General features: G+C 41.9%; 1 protein-coding gene across 7 annotated transcripts in view; it reads left to right on the top strand.

Moving 5' to 3' along the window:
• DLG2 (discs large MAGUK scaffold protein 2) overlaps positions 1 to 17907 on the top strand; it is a 1053001-nt gene that overhangs the window by 362753 nt on the left and 672341 nt on the right. Inside the window, exon 1 of one of the 7 annotated variants that reach the window (XM_086739678.1) lies at positions 16519 to 16649. The exons of 5 other annotated variants lie outside the window; for them this stretch is intronic. In XM_086739678.1, coding sequence (XP_086595804.1) covers positions 16548 to 16649 — 102 coding nt within the window. In that variant the 5' untranslated portion in view covers positions 16519 to 16547. Of the gene's footprint in view, positions 1 to 16518; positions 16650 to 17907 lie in introns of those variants that run through there. One more of the 7 variants, XM_086739681.1, reaches the window with a different exon arrangement.

Below are 17907 nucleotides of genomic sequence, written 5' to 3'. Positions count from 1 at the left end.
TCATCTACTTATATGTAAGGATTTGAACTCATGGCCAGGTTACTACAGATTAACACGATGTCACGTGTCTGTTGAGCATGTGATTGACTGTGCCTCTGCTCATTCCCTGTGGTAAATATGAGGCAATGCAATTTACCTTCATTTCCAGTAAAAGATGAGTTTGCCATAGACTAAGAGTAAGCATATGCGCTGTTACCACAATTAATTTGAGGACAAATCAATTGGCTTGGCCCTGGCCAGCGTGGATCCACCATAGGCCTGGCTGAGTCCACCGGACAAAGGGGAAACTTCTAGCAGCTTCTTGCAGAAGCTGCCACCGTAGCCCCCTCCTAAGCAAAAGGAACACACAACAACGTGGTGATCGTCACTCCTGCAGTTCACAGATATCTTAAGAACTTTCTGTGTGACCAGAAGTCCACCAGTTCTTTTGGTGAATCCTTTCTAAATTGTAGAGTGTTTCATTTGCCATCATTCATTAAGTGACTTTCATAGTCATAAAAATAAATTAGAAGGATGAAAAGAGAATATAAGATTCTCTCAATATTCCCATAAAGAAATAATTTACTTAACTGAAAAAAAAAAGTGTAGCTGAGACTTTCAGTAATGCTGTTCTTTAGAATTGACCCTAATCTCCACCATGAAGTGATAAATGGGTGCTAAAGGCTAAGCAGATAATCCTAGGAAAGTCTCCTTGAAACTCATTTAACAGCTAATAATATGTTAAGGTCAAACATTACCACTTTCTCCTGGGAAAGAAGTAGACATCCCATCTAATTTTCCTATTGGAAACAATTTTAGGAGTATGTCCAGATTCAAGGATTCTGTGAATGTCCCCTGAGACACACCCCTTCTATGACACTTTTTCTGATTTTGAATTTATCTCAATTTGATTTAGCTAATGTCTAGCCCAAAGGCAATAGAGACCTCACATATTTAGGAGAAATAGGGTAGATGATTGTTTTATTTTTGTTTCACTCACAGAAAAGCCTGGCTATGGGAAAAGCACTTCCACTGCCACAAAACAATTTTCAATATGGTTTAAGGAGGAAAGGGTATGGAGCTCTGGGACACCAGGGCACAGGAGCGGACTTAGTTTGGTTTCTAGTTCAGTCCATCTTCATTTCTTCAGTCTCCCTAAGCTCTATACTACACACCATCTGACAATACTTACCTATTGCTCTCAAGCATGAAGACAATTTAGGACAACTATCCTGTAAATTTTAAGCAGTTCTGTGAGTGAAGTCTACAGTTAGGTGAAATAATTTGGGCACTCATGGAGGCATAGCTGGCACAACCTGTTTTCCGTCTTAACTTGCTTTTCCACACTCTAAGCTACAGTCATGCCTCGGAGGAATCAAATTTCATAATAGGGAGCTGAACACTATAAAAGGATGTGATTGTATCATGATACTGCTTGAAACCTATTTTTTCTTCAAGTGAATGAACGCGCTTTCCTTCCAGAGTGGAAAGGAACATATGAATGTAGGCAAGATGATGACTCACAGCTGTAAAATTGCTCCCATGCATAACATTCATGAGCATGAAGGTCTGACTGCAGTCAGTATGTGACTGCGGTTTTGTAGACATGAGCCAGCCAGCCAGGGCACCAACAGTGCTTTTGGTGAGGCAGCCCAAAGATGAACATTGGCTGAAAACCCCACTCAAGTAGCAGTGTGAGGATTTGGGTGGCCGGCCCTCTCTGAGACTTTCTGTACTTGGGTTTAGCTAGCTGATCTCCCCAGTTGGCACAGTTTTGTTTGTGCTGTTGCCATGACTCTGACTGGTACAGCTGTGTTTTCTGAAGTTCTGTTAAAAGACAAGTATTTGAGCAGTATTTTGGTCCAGACAATATGCAAGTAAGAAGCAAATGAGAGATCATGGATTTGCAGAGCTGTGAAGTGGGGTAGATGGACAAGGAAAGAAAGGGAAGGAATGGGATAAGAAGTATACAACTTCATTTCTTTTAACAGAAAATGACAGAGTTCTGCACCTATTTTCCAGACAAAGGAAGGGAATAGGCAACTTTCACTTTACAGGAAGCTTTTAAGATGACATACTTAATAAACAAAGTGACCTTAGAAATCCGGAAAGGAAGAGTGGCATTCTCTGTCTTTGCTGAGGTGGAGGAAGGATCTGGAAGAGCCTGCCAAGGTTAATGAAGATCAAACAAGCCATTCCAGCCAGCAAGATTGTTGTGTAGAAACCACATTAAACCATACAGACTTTTCTGTCACACAGTGAGCTGGTCGAGGCGACGATGCTTCCTTATTTATTTGTTTATTTATTCAATTTACAAGAGACTCTGGTCAGCACACTCCCTCAGGGCACATATACTAAAAACAGTACATCAATTAAATAGCGATGTTTACAGCATTGACAGAGTGCCTAACGAAGGACTTTGAATTACTTCAGGCCTGTCCCTTTGGAGAATACTCAGCTTGCAACTCTCACACATCTGGAAGGTCTGGAGGAGAAAAAGGCTGCATAAATACGTGGGTGTACCTTGAAGCATGGTTTGAAGAACAACAGGAGCTTCAGCTGTTGTATTATAGCTGTAAGGGAAGTGAATTCTCCAGTTTGGAGCCCTACATGAGATAAACTTGAGATTTTTAAAGCTATTTATGTACCTACAATCACAAGTAGGCACTAGTGGGTGTTTTTACTTGCCCTGCTTTTCAATTTTAATTCCAAACTTGTTCAGCGTACAAGTGAAAATTCCATGAGGTACCAGGCTGCATCTATCTAACTTTAAAAATCTGGGCCTTGCTAGACTTCTGTGACAGCTTTAGCAAATTGGGAGAGAGGCAGCCCCTGAGGTCTCTTTTATAGCTATTTGGTCAAGCACACTTAGAGGTAAAAGTGTTATGTTTATCACGGGTCTGTGGTATAACAAAAGTATGCCCTGAGGGTAATAAAGAGTAAATTAAAGAAACCTCACATATCACTCTGTTAATGTCAGCTCCCAGTGATGCAGTGTGTCCCACATGCATCTCATGTCCCTGTTTCCTACTTGTGTTGCCTGTTTTCTCCACTTTGTAAGATCAATGCAGACTTACAGCAGCCAGAGGCCATGAAAGGACAAATGCCACTCTCAGAACAACTGTACTATTTCCCTGATGGAGGTTTTTGTAGTGTGGTGGTGGATCCAACTAGAGCGTCCCATCTTGTAGTCCTTCAGGTCATATGTTCTAAGTGATCCCTTAAGCTTCCTTCTCAAGCCCCAACTTTGAACAACAGGTCCACAGTAGTCCGTGAGGAGCCCATAGGGAAGGACCTGTCCAGATACATAAAGAAAAGCAGGGAGACAAAATCTAATTAAACCTGACTCTCCACTCTTCTCCTTAGATATCTTTAGACAGAAAAGCCAGCATTTTCCTAAAGGCTTACTGATTTGGGGTGCCTCCTTTTTGAGTTTTCCAACTTGAAATACCCCTAGGCTTGGCTTTTAAAAACAGCCATGCACTCTTAGTTACAAGAGGAGTTACAGACGCTCTGCGCTGTCAGTCGGACCTAGAGGTGTTTTCCACCTGCAAAATCAGACCAAAAGCCTTTTGGCTCAGGCACCCTAAATCATGGGCTACTTCTGCGAAAGGTCACATTAGCCCAACTCAGTTCCTGCACCTGTAGAACTGGACTGCTGATGTTTAATTGCCTAGCTCAAAGGAGTTTTGCAAAGATCAATTAGCTAATGCCTGTAAATTGCTCTGCACGTATCCGGCGCAACCGCTGCCGTGGCGTAGCACTGCCCTTCCTCGCCATGCTCAGTAGGAGCACTGTTGCTTTAAAAAGGGAGCTTGTCCAAGCTCTCCTCCTCCACTGGATCTAAGATGGATGCTCCTGCTGCAGCACAGCCTGTAAGCAGACTTTGCCCAGCCTGCTTTTTCTGTTTTTCCTGGAAGCTTGCTCCAGACAAGTCAGCTGCACTGCAGACTGAGCGGAAGCAGGAGGGCAGCTCTCCCCAGGTAAGCTACCACCACCACCAAGCTGCTCGTTCCCACGCCTGGACGGGGCAGCACCAAAGATGCTGCCATCCTGAGAATTATGGTCCTCTCCGTCCGTGTCTCTAGCTGACTCACAACAGCTCTCAGCCAGGAAAGAGTCAAACAGCCCTGGGCCTCTGCTCTCTTATACTTCTTTCCTGGCTGATTGATGTCGATTTATTTAGTTACCAGGAGGACAATGAGACTCCTGTTCCCACACCCAAAGCTGAGCTCGTGCAGGTTCCTTTGCATTAGCATCAGCTCCATGGAGGTTCTCCTGAATGACGTAGGAGCTGCCTGCGGCATGACGGTCCTGAGGCCATGCTGGGACCCGGCAGCAGACTTTTCACCTTGTGGTGAGGAGGTGGTCTTCGGTCACCGAGAGAGATGAGGGATTAGCTCAGAAGGGTTCTGCAGGTTCTTGTAGGCCTGCCGCCACCGGCAGCAGTTTAAGCTGCATTGGCTCCTTTCCCTTGGAAATGCATTGATTTTCCACTAAGCTTCTCTTCGAGGCATTAAAAATGTCATCTTTAGAGGACGGCAAACCGAGCACTCCAATAATTCTCCAAAGTTTAGCTTTATTTCATCTTATTATTCCCATGGATGCTTTGGAGGAGACATTCCCTCTGTATAATGTTCATTTTAGGAAGATCTTTCCTTTTCCCTACCCTGGGCGGTGGAGAGATGGAGGCAGGCGATGCTCCCGACCAACACAGAGCTGAAGGCAATGTGCTTTCACTTACTGTGGATTTACAGGACTATTTCACCTTGGCCAACAGTAACAGACCCTGCTAGTACTCCCACAACCCCGGGGACAGAGAGCCCTTGTGCAGTGCGAGCAAGGTGGAAAATCCCTGCTCTGATTTTTAAAGGCATTTTAGAAAGAGAAAGGTGCTGTAGAGGGCCAGTAGTCAGTGCTCACCAGGAAGGGGGAGAAAAGGACCGTTGTAACCAGCCCCATGCTTCTCCCTGAACACGCTGCAGCCGAGGATCGGGCCAGGACTGCGAGTGTCAGGGAGCGCCTGTGCCATGAGAGTGCCCAGTCCAGAAGCTCCCGTGAATTGATAGGATTGATAGGATTCCCAGGCAACCCAGGATTAAACTCTTTTCTCCTCCATCTGTTTTTCGTGACCCACAAGGCTTTTCAGTCTCGCTTTTAAAGCCATAGCGATGGGCATCAGCCCATGGAGGCAGAGAGGAGCTGTTGTCTATCCCACAATATTAAACGCACAAAAGCAACACCTGCCCAGCTTTCACTGCACAAACTTTTATTTCCCTACTGTGAAAAACTGATCAGGCTACAGAGCAAGACACAGAGGAACAGCTGAGAGGAGAGGAGAAAAAGTCTTTCGGAGGCATTTGTCTCCAATGACCGCTTGTCGTTGTTAGCGACTCGGCTGCTTGGCATCTCTGTGGGGTCTGGAGTCAAGGGCAGCCCACTCTCCAAAAAGAAGAAGATGGACATTGATGGTTTTCCCTTGTTGACAGTACTTGTTCCCCAGGTGTGGGATGGATGCATTTAACATGGGGATGTGGAATCTCTCTTCCCCTAATTACACTGTCAGGGTCACGTAAGGGGACCCCGTGTGCTTGCTGTGCCCAGGGCTAACGTCCATGGCCCGTCCTGAGCACACTGGGGTTAGAAAAGCCAGCAAACTTTGTCATATGCCTGTTTCTGCTACATTTTTTGTTGGAAAACTTGCTGGAGAATTTAGTTGTGACCACAGTTGCATCTCTTATTTGCTTTCCACTGACATTGGAGTGAAAAAAGTTTAGGATCTCGGTTTTTCTTTTTTTTTTTCCTTTTTTTTTTAATGGAATGAGAATTTCATAGCTGAAAAGTCATTAAATGCTAAAAGCTGTGAGAATAGTGACACTTTCCAGAAAAGAACACAAAATTTCCTGGTAAGAAAATCTGAGGGAAATCAGTGACAATCTTCCTGACTTCTGAGAACTACTGGAAAACACTCACTTTTAATGGGAACTGGGAAAAAAATGATGCATTTATATATGGAAAAATTGTAAAAGAAAAATCAAACATCCGGTCAATCGGGACTTCCTTCCCCATATATCAGGGAGAATTTCTGAGCAAAATAAAATCCTCACGGAGGAAATCAAAGGTGTTCTCCTGCTTCTAGCACACATGGCGACAGCCTGGGTTCATCTCTGACATGAAATGTGTGTCGGTTAGCACCCAGTCAGGGTGCTAACCGACACACCAGGGTAAATCTCAACCGTAATAATAATGGAGCAAGTAATGAAAGACTTCACAAAATAGGATTTAGTTTTGAGCTCAGTCTATTTATTTCTTATTTTTTTTTATTTCTGTCTGCCTGAAATTATAATATTGTTTAATGACATTGTGCAATCAAGGTATCATTCCTTGCAAAAAGCTAGTAATGTTATAAAAAATTTATTTCTGCAAAGTGCCAAAAAGCTCGACCTTCTTGTGAATTGTGATGCATCATCCATTTTATTTTTACTTCTGCTTTCATCAAGTCCTTTTCCTTTAGGTTTATCATTCATCTCTAAATAGTAGTACCATATGACACAAGAAATGAAGGCTGGTTTCCGGTGGTTCCTCTCTGGAGCTGCCAGCACCAGTCTGAACTTCTCAGTACTAGAGATGGTAGTATAGACACTGGCTTTCCAATAAAAGCAAGTTATGGGAACTGCATTTCAAAATTAATGCCAGGCCGTTATGAAACACTTTCAGGAAATGGTCAAGGTAATAATAATGATTTTTTACTTGCTGTTTTACTTGGTTTTTATTTTGTGATCTCTTCTGTCTCCTGACTTTTATTTAGATCATAACAGCATTTCACACATGACTCTTAAAACATAGATTACTTGTTTTCCTTCAGCCAGGTATAGTCCCTATTGACTTCCCACCTATACTGGCCATTAATCATCACCAAATTTGAATTCCATATGATCTAAAGACAATGAGGTCTAAGCAGTATATGTATCTTCTCAGTAACCAGAGACACATTTCTTGAATCTGAACTTGCCCTTTGAAACTCTTTTTGGGGATATAACACTTTGCGCCCCACCTAGTCTAAATCCCAGGAAGAATTGCTTCCAAGTACTTTTTATTGAAATCTATACTGTGAGTACCCTGGAATTTGTTGGAGGAATGGCATATGTAAAATTCAACACAAATAAATGGCCTGAAAGCAATAGCATGAAATACAAATGTGAAAATGTTGCATGTAGGAAGGGATATCCAATTGCATGAATACCAAATGTGTATTGATTAGATAGGCAGCAGAGAAGGATGGGGTCAGGTAGAAATGAATCCCAGAGTGAGTGTCAGTGAAAAATGTGAGGCTATTGCAAAGCTAATGTAAAATCTTGGGCTATATTTAGAGAATTACTGTCAGGAAGAGATGGAAGGAATTATTCTACTGGGCAATGTCACAGTTTGGATGCACACTTTGAGAGGGATGGAGAGATTTTAGAGGAAAAGACCAAGGGCATTAAGGATTTTTTAGGGTATAAGCTATCCTGAAGTTTGAAAGCATTAAGTAGAACAAGTTGGGATAAACAATGACCATCTTCAAGTATTTAAAAGCTGTGCTTGTAACAATGACTGAGATCTATTAGGCTACAACTTTTCATTATGGAAAAGACATCAGTTAGAGAGGGTGCAGCACCCATTTGTAAAATCACGAGTGACATGGAGAGGATGGATGGGAGTTGACTGCTCCTTGTTTCTTCCATTGCAACATTTTAACGCAGCTGATCAAGATACCAGGAGCAAGATTCAAAATAAACAAAAAAAGAGAGATTACCGTAGGAGAAGTCGAAGGTCTGAGGAACTTCTCACCAAAGGGTGTTATAGAAGTAGACATTTACATGGATTCAAGAGGAGACAGGAAAATTACTGGAAAATTACTACCAATTATTGTGCTTCCTACTGAGGGAGCTGTACTTGTGCACAGTAGCAAGGATGTGTGTGCAGAACTGGTGACCATGTGTAGGACTGTGGCCAGGCTTACGCCTCTATTTAATGTGTATAGTAGAAATGTGTATGGCGCAATAACTTCCGTGGATATTGACCTAACTGAGCTAGCTAGTTCGGTGCTAGCAACAGCGTAGTATCATAAAATTCAGTGTAGGCTAACCCCTCTTCTGTCCCAGCAGTCTGGGTAAACGCAGAAGCTCTTAGTCCTTGGTAAGCTCTAATGTGTGGTGGCTGAACTGATCATTTCAAACTCATTTACACTATAATGACTTGAAGACATCAGTAGGTCTACATAATGACATTGAAGTGGGGCATATATATTCTGAAGGCAGACATGTCGGCGACATGGACAGTGGGATAGAGTGCACCTTCAGCAAGTTCGCCGACAACACCAAGTTGTGTGGTGCCGTCGACACGCTGGAAGGGAGGGATGCCATCCAGAGGGACCTTGACAGGCTGGAGAGGTGGGCCCGTGCCAAACTCATGAAGTTCAACCAGGCCAAGTGCAAGGTCCTGCACCTGGGTCATGGCAATCCCAGGCACAAATACAGGCTGGGCGGAGAATGGATTGAGAGCAGCCCTGAGGAGAAGGGCTTGGGAGTGCTGGTGGATGAGAAGCTTAACATGAGCAGGCAATGCGCCCTCGCAGCCCAGAAGGCCAACTGCATCCTGGGCTGCATCAAGAGAAGCGTGGCCAGCAGGTTGAGGGAGGTGATTCTCCCCTTCTACTCTGCCCTGGTGAGACCCCACCTGGAGTACTGTGTCCAGTTCTGGAGCCCCCAACACAAGAAGGACATGGACCAGTTGGAGAAGGTCCAGAGGAGGGCCACAAAGATGATAAAAGGGCTGGAGCACCTCTCTTATGAGGACAGGCTGAGAGAGTTGGGGCTGTTCAGCCTGCAGAAGAGGAGGCTCCAGGGAGACCTGATAGCGGTCTTCTAGTACCTCAAGGGGGCCTACAAGAAAGATGGGGAAAGGCTGTTTAGTAGGGCCTGTTGCGATAGGACGAGAGGTAATGGTTTTAAAATAGAGGGGGGTAGATTTAGATTAGAAATTAGGAAAAATTTTTTTACGATGCGAGTTATAGAACACTGGCCCAGGTTGCCCAAAGAAGTGGTGGATGCCCCATCTCTGGAAACGTTCAAGGCCAGGCTGGATGAGGCTCTGAGCAACCTGACCTAGTCAGGGATGTCCCTGCTCCTTGCAGGGGGGTTGGACTAGATGACCTTTGAAGGTCCCTTCCAACCCAAACCATTCTATGATTCTATGATTCTATGAATGTGCTGTGTGCATGTTTTCACTGTGTCAGCACGACCAGGCCTTTATTTCTGTTTAATTTCTCACAGAAAATCTTAAAAATTCTAACACAGTATATAAACAGGAATCTTCAGAAAAGCAGAACTGTTTTGCAGCTTTTGAGGACTGGCAGTAGTATGCTTGGTTTTTTCCTTCATGTTGATATTTAATTAGAGAAATATTTTCCCCTATCTCATTTTTCTTTTAAATCTATATCTGGCTAAAGAAGTTACTTAAAAAAAAAAAAGTATATGCAATTGGTGACTTTGTAAATGATTTAACAGATCAAAATTATTTTCAGAAATAATTTGGACAGTTTTCCACTAGTCAAAAATGTAAAATCATGCTGGTAATGTATCACTTTAAAATGTGTAAACACTTGTGAGCATGAGTACTTTTTCTGAGTGTATTCCCATTGACTTAAAAATCACTATTTATATGACTGTGTACTTAGAGATATGGGCATTTAATTGGAAGGCATTATCTCCATCTTCAGGTGGAGAGAGACTGAATCATATAATGCTTTTCAAGTTGCCTACCACATCTGAATTCTTGATGCATGGGTGTTTTTCAGAGCATCCAAGCTGCCCTCTGCCTATCTATCTGCCTCCATGCTGTGATCCCAAGGTGCTCGAGGAGAACTTTCTATCTCCATGAGTTGTCCATGCCCTTGTCAGCTCTAGGTGAAGCAAAGCAGCTCTCCACCAGCAGGGTCTACTGTTGGCAGGAGCCAACAGACAACTCATCCCTGTCTATATACAGAGATTTTAGGAAAGCCAAACCAGCTGCCACAAGCCACTGTGTAAGGTGCAGCAGCAGCTGCTCATGACAGTGGAAGAGGTGGGTTCCAGCAGTCACAATGGCATCTTGCAGAAGTAGCAAACCTATTTCTACACGTATTTCATCAGGGGTCTCTATCCCACCTCCACCCCAGTGGCCCTATTCATCTCCCTCTTATGGTAGGACTGGCACAGATCTAGGCTAGTCCTTGAGCCTTTGGACACAAAAAAAGTGACCTTATCCCTGTTTCTAAGAGTGGGGGTGAAAAGTCAATCTCATATTACCCCTTAGTGCAGGTTCAAACATAGCTTTGCATGAGATGTGGACAGATCACAAAATAACAGCTCCTCCATCAGCTTTAGGATATCTGGTAACTGTAGAGTCTTTCCTGGGTGTGCTTCAATGATGTGAGTGCGCAGCCTAGAAGAAGCATGTCCAGCAGGTCAAGGGAGGTCATTCTGCCCCTCTACTCTGCTTTCATGAGTCCTCACCTGGAGTACTGCATCCAGCTCTGGAGTCCCCAATATCAGAAGGACATGGACCTGTTGGAGCGAGTCCAGAGGAGGCCACGAAGATGATCAGAGGGCTGGAGCACGTCTCCTGTGAGGACAGGCTGAGAGTTGGGGTTGTTCAGCATGACGAAGAGGAGGCTCCAGGGAGACCTTATTGCAGCCTTTCAATACCTAAAGGGGCTTTATAAGAAAGATGAGGACAGACTTTTTAGCAGGGCCTATAGCGTTAAGACAAGGGATAATGTTTTAAAACTCAAAGAGGGTAGACTTAGGCTAGATATAAGGAAGAAATTTTTTACAATGAGGGTGGTGAAACACTGGAACAGGCTGCCCGGAGTGGTCATAGATGCCCCATCCTTGGAAACATTCAAGGCCAGGTTGGATGAGGCTCTGAGAAACCTGGTCTGGTTGGAGATGTCTCTGCTTCTTGCAGGGCGAGTTGAACTAGATGACCTTTAAAAGGCCTTTCCAACCTAAGTCATTCCATGATTTTATGATTCTGTGATAATTGTTCCAAAGGCAGGTGGAGTTTCAGACAAACTGTGCCCAGGCTTCTGATACTCATCAACAGACAAGCATCCGCAAAATAAAGGCTTGTCAACTCCATTTTGTTCCCCAAAATGACTAGCTCACAGAAAGTGTAGACATAGCTGAGGTCCTTGAAATGCCCTAAGAAGAGTCCCTCCAAATGACAAGGTAGTTGTGAAAACTTTGATTTAGACTAAAAGTTTGAGACTGTTTTGTTCTTAAGGAACACGAGACACTTGTGTGCAGTCATTTCTGTTTTGATGGAGGATTTTTCAAGTTTATTTTATATTTATATGCTCTGATTCCTTTTGTATGTGCTGCCTGTGGTGTAACAAGACTTTTCCCTTTTCCTTTCATCTGATATGATTCTTTGAGAAGACAACTTCTCTTTAATCACTGTCAGAGACAGGTTTAGTTTTTAGGAGGCTTGATTAGCGTAAAGGGAATTCAGAGAAGAGCAACAGAGAAGATGATTTTGAATTCCAACAAAAGATTAGAAGAAATTTAACAGTGCATGTAGCTTGGCCAAGGGTCTATAGATCATCTTGATCTTCTGGTGTCTAATGGATGTGGTACAGGGTTAGAGGAATTTTTAATGGTATAACAATGGAAAAAGAAGTTGAGTAGTTAAAATAGGGAAAGGGAAATACCCAAATCTATACCATAGTATGAAATTTCAGCCGTTTCATCCACAGATACAGCAGAGAATTAAAAAAAAAAAACCACACAACAAACAAAACCCAAATAAATTTCCTAATATATTCAAGGGTGAACATCTAAAAATTCTATTTGACTCTCCAGGTCTTTTATTTTTACCTATATTGATGTCATGGTTTAGCTACAGTCAGCAATGGAGTACCACACAGCTGCTCAAGGGGAGCAGGGGAGAGAATCTGGAAGAAAAGAAAACTCCTGGGTTTAGATAAAGACACTTTAGTAGGACAGCAAAAGAAAATATAATTTAATATATATATAAAATAGTGATAATAATACTAATAGAAATAATAATAAGAAGAATATTAATAATAAAAACCCAAACCAACCAAACAAACAAGAACAACAAATGATGCACAATTTCTCACCACCTGATGACCCGATGACCGAGCAGCAATGACGGAACAAAAAAACCTCCTGTAAACGATTCTAGAATTATTCCGAACAGTGAGAGCGAAAAAAAAAGAGAGAGCTCATTGGGTCACCCCCCCACTTAAGTACTGAGCGTCATGTTTATGGCATGGAATACTCTCTTTATCCAGTTTGGGTCAACTGTTCTGGCTGTATATCTTCCAGCTTCCTGTACCTGTACGTTAGAGAAACCTGGGAAGACAGACAGTGACCTTGGTCTCTTTAGCAAGAACTAACAACATCAGGGTGTTTATCAACATTCTTCACATACAAAATCCAAAACACATCAGCTACTGAGAGGAAAATTAACTCCATCCTAGCCAAAACCAGGACAATTGGTTTTCTCAATTCTCATATGAGGTGAGGAATCAGGTGCAGGATTAAGTATTGCTATTTGAACTAGCTCCAATGCAGGAGGAGGTATATAGACATTAGATGAGGAAGTACCATTCAAACATGGACCATAATACTTCCAGAAATGCAACTCGTTCTTCCAAGTTCATCTATTTCCACATAATGGTGCACTGTGAAAGGCAGACATGGTCGGAGAACCTGGAAAGGCTGAGTGAAGCCAAGTGCCAGAGAGACTGGTAGAGTGCAGGAGAAATTTTACCAGCTGAGGAGACCAAATGGAAATGATAAGTGGAGGAACAGTTCTTGTTCCTCCCAAATCCAGCAGATGAGGGAGAGAGTATTTTTTGCAAAGACTAAGCTCAGATAGTAGCAGGTGACTTTTATTCACTGACGGGGTCATTTTACTCAAAGCTTCTGACAATAACTACACTGCTGTTTGCTGCGAGTATCCCTTTTTGCTAACAGCAATAGAGATGCACTTCATTGTGGCAGCACAGCGGTCGTGAGCAAGTAGGCTGGATCAGTGCACTCAAGTCCAAAGAAAGGTGGAAGGCTCACAAAACTCAGCAGATCTGTGTACACTCTTTTTCATACGGTAGCACCCATGATGTATATTCTTCTGCGTATCCCATCAGACAAAGCCAAAATATGGACATAGATTTTCCAAGAACCCTTGCTCCTGCAGTTAAGTTGGATTTAAATGCCGTTCCTAGCAATTAGCAATTTATTTCTGTGTCTGTGATGTGTGCTATTGGGGGGAGGGTGGGGGGGAAAGATCGGGGAGGATCTCTGAGCAAATGTTTTCCTTTGGCACTTTCCTATATGTGATTGTCACTTAATTGAAATAAATGTCTTGGCCAATTGCAATATGAGTTATTATTCCAATCTGTCGTTGGAATGAATCTTCCTTTTCTGATCTTTTCCCAAATGACTGTGCGTCAGGTAACTGTTTTTCACTTGAAAGCAACAATTAGTTTAAGTGTGAAGGGATGTATTTCATGCCTTGCGCAGTACTCGGATGTTTGGTGTTTGATGAATGTTAACACTGAAATGAAATCACAGGTGAAACTTGTTCTGGTTGAAAATCTGCAATAGTGTCAGGGACTGAGGAAGAAATGGGAATTTTAATGAACAGATATGTCCTCCCTTTTCAGAGCACGAGCCAGCTGAATGCAGTCAGATCCAAATATCCAAATGACTAACTGGTTGATTTTCCTTCCCTTCTTTGAAATCTGAATTTGGAATTAAATGCAGGTGATTTTCATTAGCCTCTGCGAATATTAATCGGAAATCACATTTGTGTGATTATGAGTCCAGTTTTAAATCAGGACATCGTGTTTAAAACACTGAAAAGTGCAGATGTGATGTATTCTTACATTAGAAATGCTAATGATTAGGACAGACTGAGAGCGTTACTGATCACTTGAATGTGTAAGATGGGTGGATATCAGGACTGCTAAAACAGTTAAACAGCATCGTTTTCTGGCATTTTGTAGTAGTGTCTCCTAAAAAATATTGTCATGCCACCTCTATCCCAAATTAACGCTTCTATGGCCAGTGATGTAGCGTGCTCACACCTTAAGGTAGCACTGTGATTCATGTTTTAATGATAGTGGCTGCTGGCTGTAACTATGGAATGTATTGTCATGGAAACTACACTTTTCTATATTTACACCAGTGCTGGTTATGCGAGAGACGGTACTTGAAAGAAAATCTGTATAATATATAGCTTAATAATGAGACAGGCAAGCTAGGAATAAACAGATCAAAGATTCAGCAATGTTACGGCTGCTGTTTGTCACCATAGCGTGTTTCTAAACAGGCTCAGTCACTGTTTCAGATGCTAACTAGAGCAGCAAGTCAGAAAGAAGCGCTCCTGCAATGTCACTTTGGACAAACAGGTCAGACAAACTTAGATTATTGGTAGCTGATTGATTGGCATCCGCGTCGTGAACTCCCATGACACGTAACGTTGGTGTCCAGGCTGTTAGGGAAAAAAAAAAGTGTGAGCTGAGTGAACTGAGGACACTGGGTTGTAAGGGCCTGTTATTTGCAAGAAATAAATCTTCAGAAATGGAACTGGGTTGTAGCACTAACTGTGGAGCAGCTCTATCTGTCAGGTCAATCTAGGAACTACTGTCATTTTACTGAGCTTGGGCTCTTGCAAGCTCTAAGTTCAAAAACATAGAGTGAGAAACAATAATCAGGAAATGTTATACCAAGCTGAAATTTAGCTACACACGAAAATTTGATAAAAATAAAGTTATTGTGTGGTGCAAAATAAGGAGTAGGATCAAAGCTGTTTAAGGAAATGGTTCTTCTATGTTTTTGAAGTTTGCAAAGTGTGGGTAAGTTATACTGAAGAAATTCTACTTAAAATAGATATACACATCCATGCAATACACGTGCATGTATAATTATTTACATAAATAGAAAATCTTAATAGAAGAGGTCTCCTGCATTACGGTCTGCAGCCTCAGGCAGATCTTTTTAAAAATTCTGTACCACTCACCCTCTGTACTGCTTGACCTGGCTGCAGGCAGAGACCTCTATTTGCCATTTTCTCCGTTCTGTTGTGTAACAAATTTCTAGTTCGGGTTTATTACAGAAAATTGTTTCAGTTGTGCCTTAAGAACTCACTTGTGATTGCCAGGGAGACAAGCTGCTCTCATTTCTTCAGAAAGAGTTTCTAATTTGATGGGCAGAGCTTAGTGAGTCGCAAAAAAAAAGCAGGTTCAGGTCACTGAAAAAACTGCTGGGTTTACCTTGCTATCAGCTGTGAAATTGTTGAAGACATCACTTGACTTTCTGTGTCGTAGCCTTTTTATTTCATATTTGTGTGCCTGCCATGACCGAACCTAAAACTAGAGGATGTATTCATCCAACTTTTGATATAAATAATCCTCTTAAAAAAGCACAGCTAGCGGTTTGCTCATCCAAATGCTTTATTATGCATTTTCAGCTGGTGTTGCTTTAACTGAAGGCACAGCGGCAGCTGTAACTGAATCCAAACCAGCGTTATGCTCCCAAACTTCTTTAATTATTGCGTTTCTGGAACACAGAGAGCCGTTTGCAGGTTAGAGGAGAACAGTACTAGCTGGAGTCATTAGTTACATTGCCTCAAGAGCAGAGTTTAAAGAGGGTTGCGTTTTAAGCTTCACGCTGGTGCGTCTTCCGTGTAACTTCATCTCTTTATTCTGTGTCTCCTGCAATCCTTCAACCTGTCTGTTTGTAAATTTGTGCCTGGAGAAAGCTCCCATGTGGCAAGCCAGGATTGGATAAATGTTACTTGTATTTCTCTGATTGCGAACTCCCAGCATCTGGGATTTTCAGCTTTGAGTACAGTTTGTCTCATGCTGAGAATCATCTTTTTGGGGAAAGCAAAGGTCATCGCTTCTCCGGAGTTGCGACTGATTTGATTCTTTTTCTCGGGGAGGCGCTGGGAAGGGAATCCTTACTGGAATGCATATTGATAAAGGCTGAGGATTCTGGCTTCTTAGATAAGTAATTTTTTTTCTCTTCTTTCCCCACAATGACTATGTATTGCAGCAACTCACTGGCTTTTTACCAAATCAGGAGCTGCAGTATTTTTCTTCCGATGGAATAATTTCAGCCCACTTCAGCTAGCATGACAATCTTATGTGATTGTTATGAGTAGGCGTTTACATCCTTTTACATGCTAATACTGCCACACCTGCTAGTCCCCCTCATTTCCATTTCTCTTTTTTTTCTCTTTTTTTTTTCCTTTTTTTTTTTTTTCCTCCGATGTAAAAACTAATTTCCCAGAGGAAGGGAAATCCTGAGATTCGTGCTCAATGCTGCATCGTTGATTCATCAACAAAGAAGGGGATGGCTGAATGGGACACAGGTAGAGATTCGAGCAGGCTGCTTCTGACCGGCAAGAGAAAAGCTAGCTGTTGAGCAGCATATGTTGCCACTCCATGTGCTGCCTTAGCTACTTGTTTTTAGCCTTCAGTAGGCTGCCACTACTGCAGCACTAAAGGAATGTGCCCTATTGTTAAAAATCCTGACTGCTTTACACCAATGATTTGCCACTGCAAAGTTGCATGCACCAACAACACTTTATCGTTGATGTTTGGATGCAAGGTAGGATGTGGTTAATGTATTTAAATGCATGCTGTAACTCCTTTGAATATCTGTGCTGTTTAATTTCATGTCTGACTAGAGATTTCAGTGCAAATTGAGATACGTTGGCTATAAATTAGGGCTTACAGCCGATACATTTTAAATGTTAGGGAAAAAAAAAATCAGAAGTAAAGCTTTCTTATTTCCCAGGGTTGTACGAGTATGGATTTACATAGGAGAATGAAACGGATTATGAAGCATTTGTTTTAGAGTTGATTGTATACTTAGCTAACAGTGCTAGGATTACTAAACCACTACCCTGCCGTTTGCCCGGCTTTATTGATTTTGATGTGCATACTGTCCTTACAAAAACACAAACCAGCAACAATGAATGTATTTTTCCATTTATATTGCTGATATGGCTTTTAACCATAAGAGCAATACTGAAGTACGGAGCCCTGCACTTCTCTGTAAGAATTAAATAAAGTAAGCTCCTGAACGCATTTTTAAGTCTATGGGAATATCTTTAAATAAGTGTTTTCTTCTAGGGACTGGACAATCATTTAATTTCTCTTTTAAATTTAAATCAAAAGGTGGCGCAGTTAGCCAGAGAAGTTTCTTTTCTGGCTGTGTAATGCAATCCCACCCCAATTTTTAACCAAAGGTGTTGGATTGGACTGTATTTTTCCCCATATACATCCTGACTTGACATTAGAGTATAAACAATTGTTCTTGGTTATTTTACTGAAATAATTCCAAAGTGATGGCATGTTTTTCAAACTTACTGTCTTTGGGTAAACAAGTTTGCTGCTTGGATCACTGGGTCAATCATGATGATTTTACAGAGGGGTTACAGATTTTGTCCCATTCCTTTTCCATGTTATCCTTAAATACTGCATGATATTAAAACTGTTCCTTTATGTTTAAATAGAGTAGGAAATGAGCAGTTATATAAAAAAATGGTAGTGATAGTAATTATTTTTAAATCACCTGTGTAACTTTTATAATCCTCAAAAATGGCTAAGCCACAAAAATAAAATTTTGGTTTTACAGTCCGCAAACTAGGAAACACAGTTTTAGTTCCTATGTGACAAACTCGCCTAAATAAAATGAGGTAACTTTCTGAAATAGGTTATAGATGACCCAATACTCCCTAAATGTATTTCAGCTAGAAGTTAAAGATAGATCATCTACTGCTTCGTATAATATACTTAAACTCAAATTACAGTCAAACGCTTAGAATTTATTTGTCTGTCTTCTCCTTTTCCTCAAACTACAG

The sequence above is a fragment of the Chlamydotis macqueenii genome, chromosome 1, assembly GCF_036417535.1.
Source record: "Chlamydotis macqueenii isolate bChlMac1 chromosome 1, bChlMac1.mat, whole genome shotgun sequence".
In the NCBI taxonomy this organism is placed as follows: domain Eukaryota; kingdom Metazoa; phylum Chordata; class Aves; order Otidiformes; family Otididae; genus Chlamydotis; species Chlamydotis macqueenii.
This window is presented reverse-complemented; position numbering and strand designations above follow the sequence as displayed.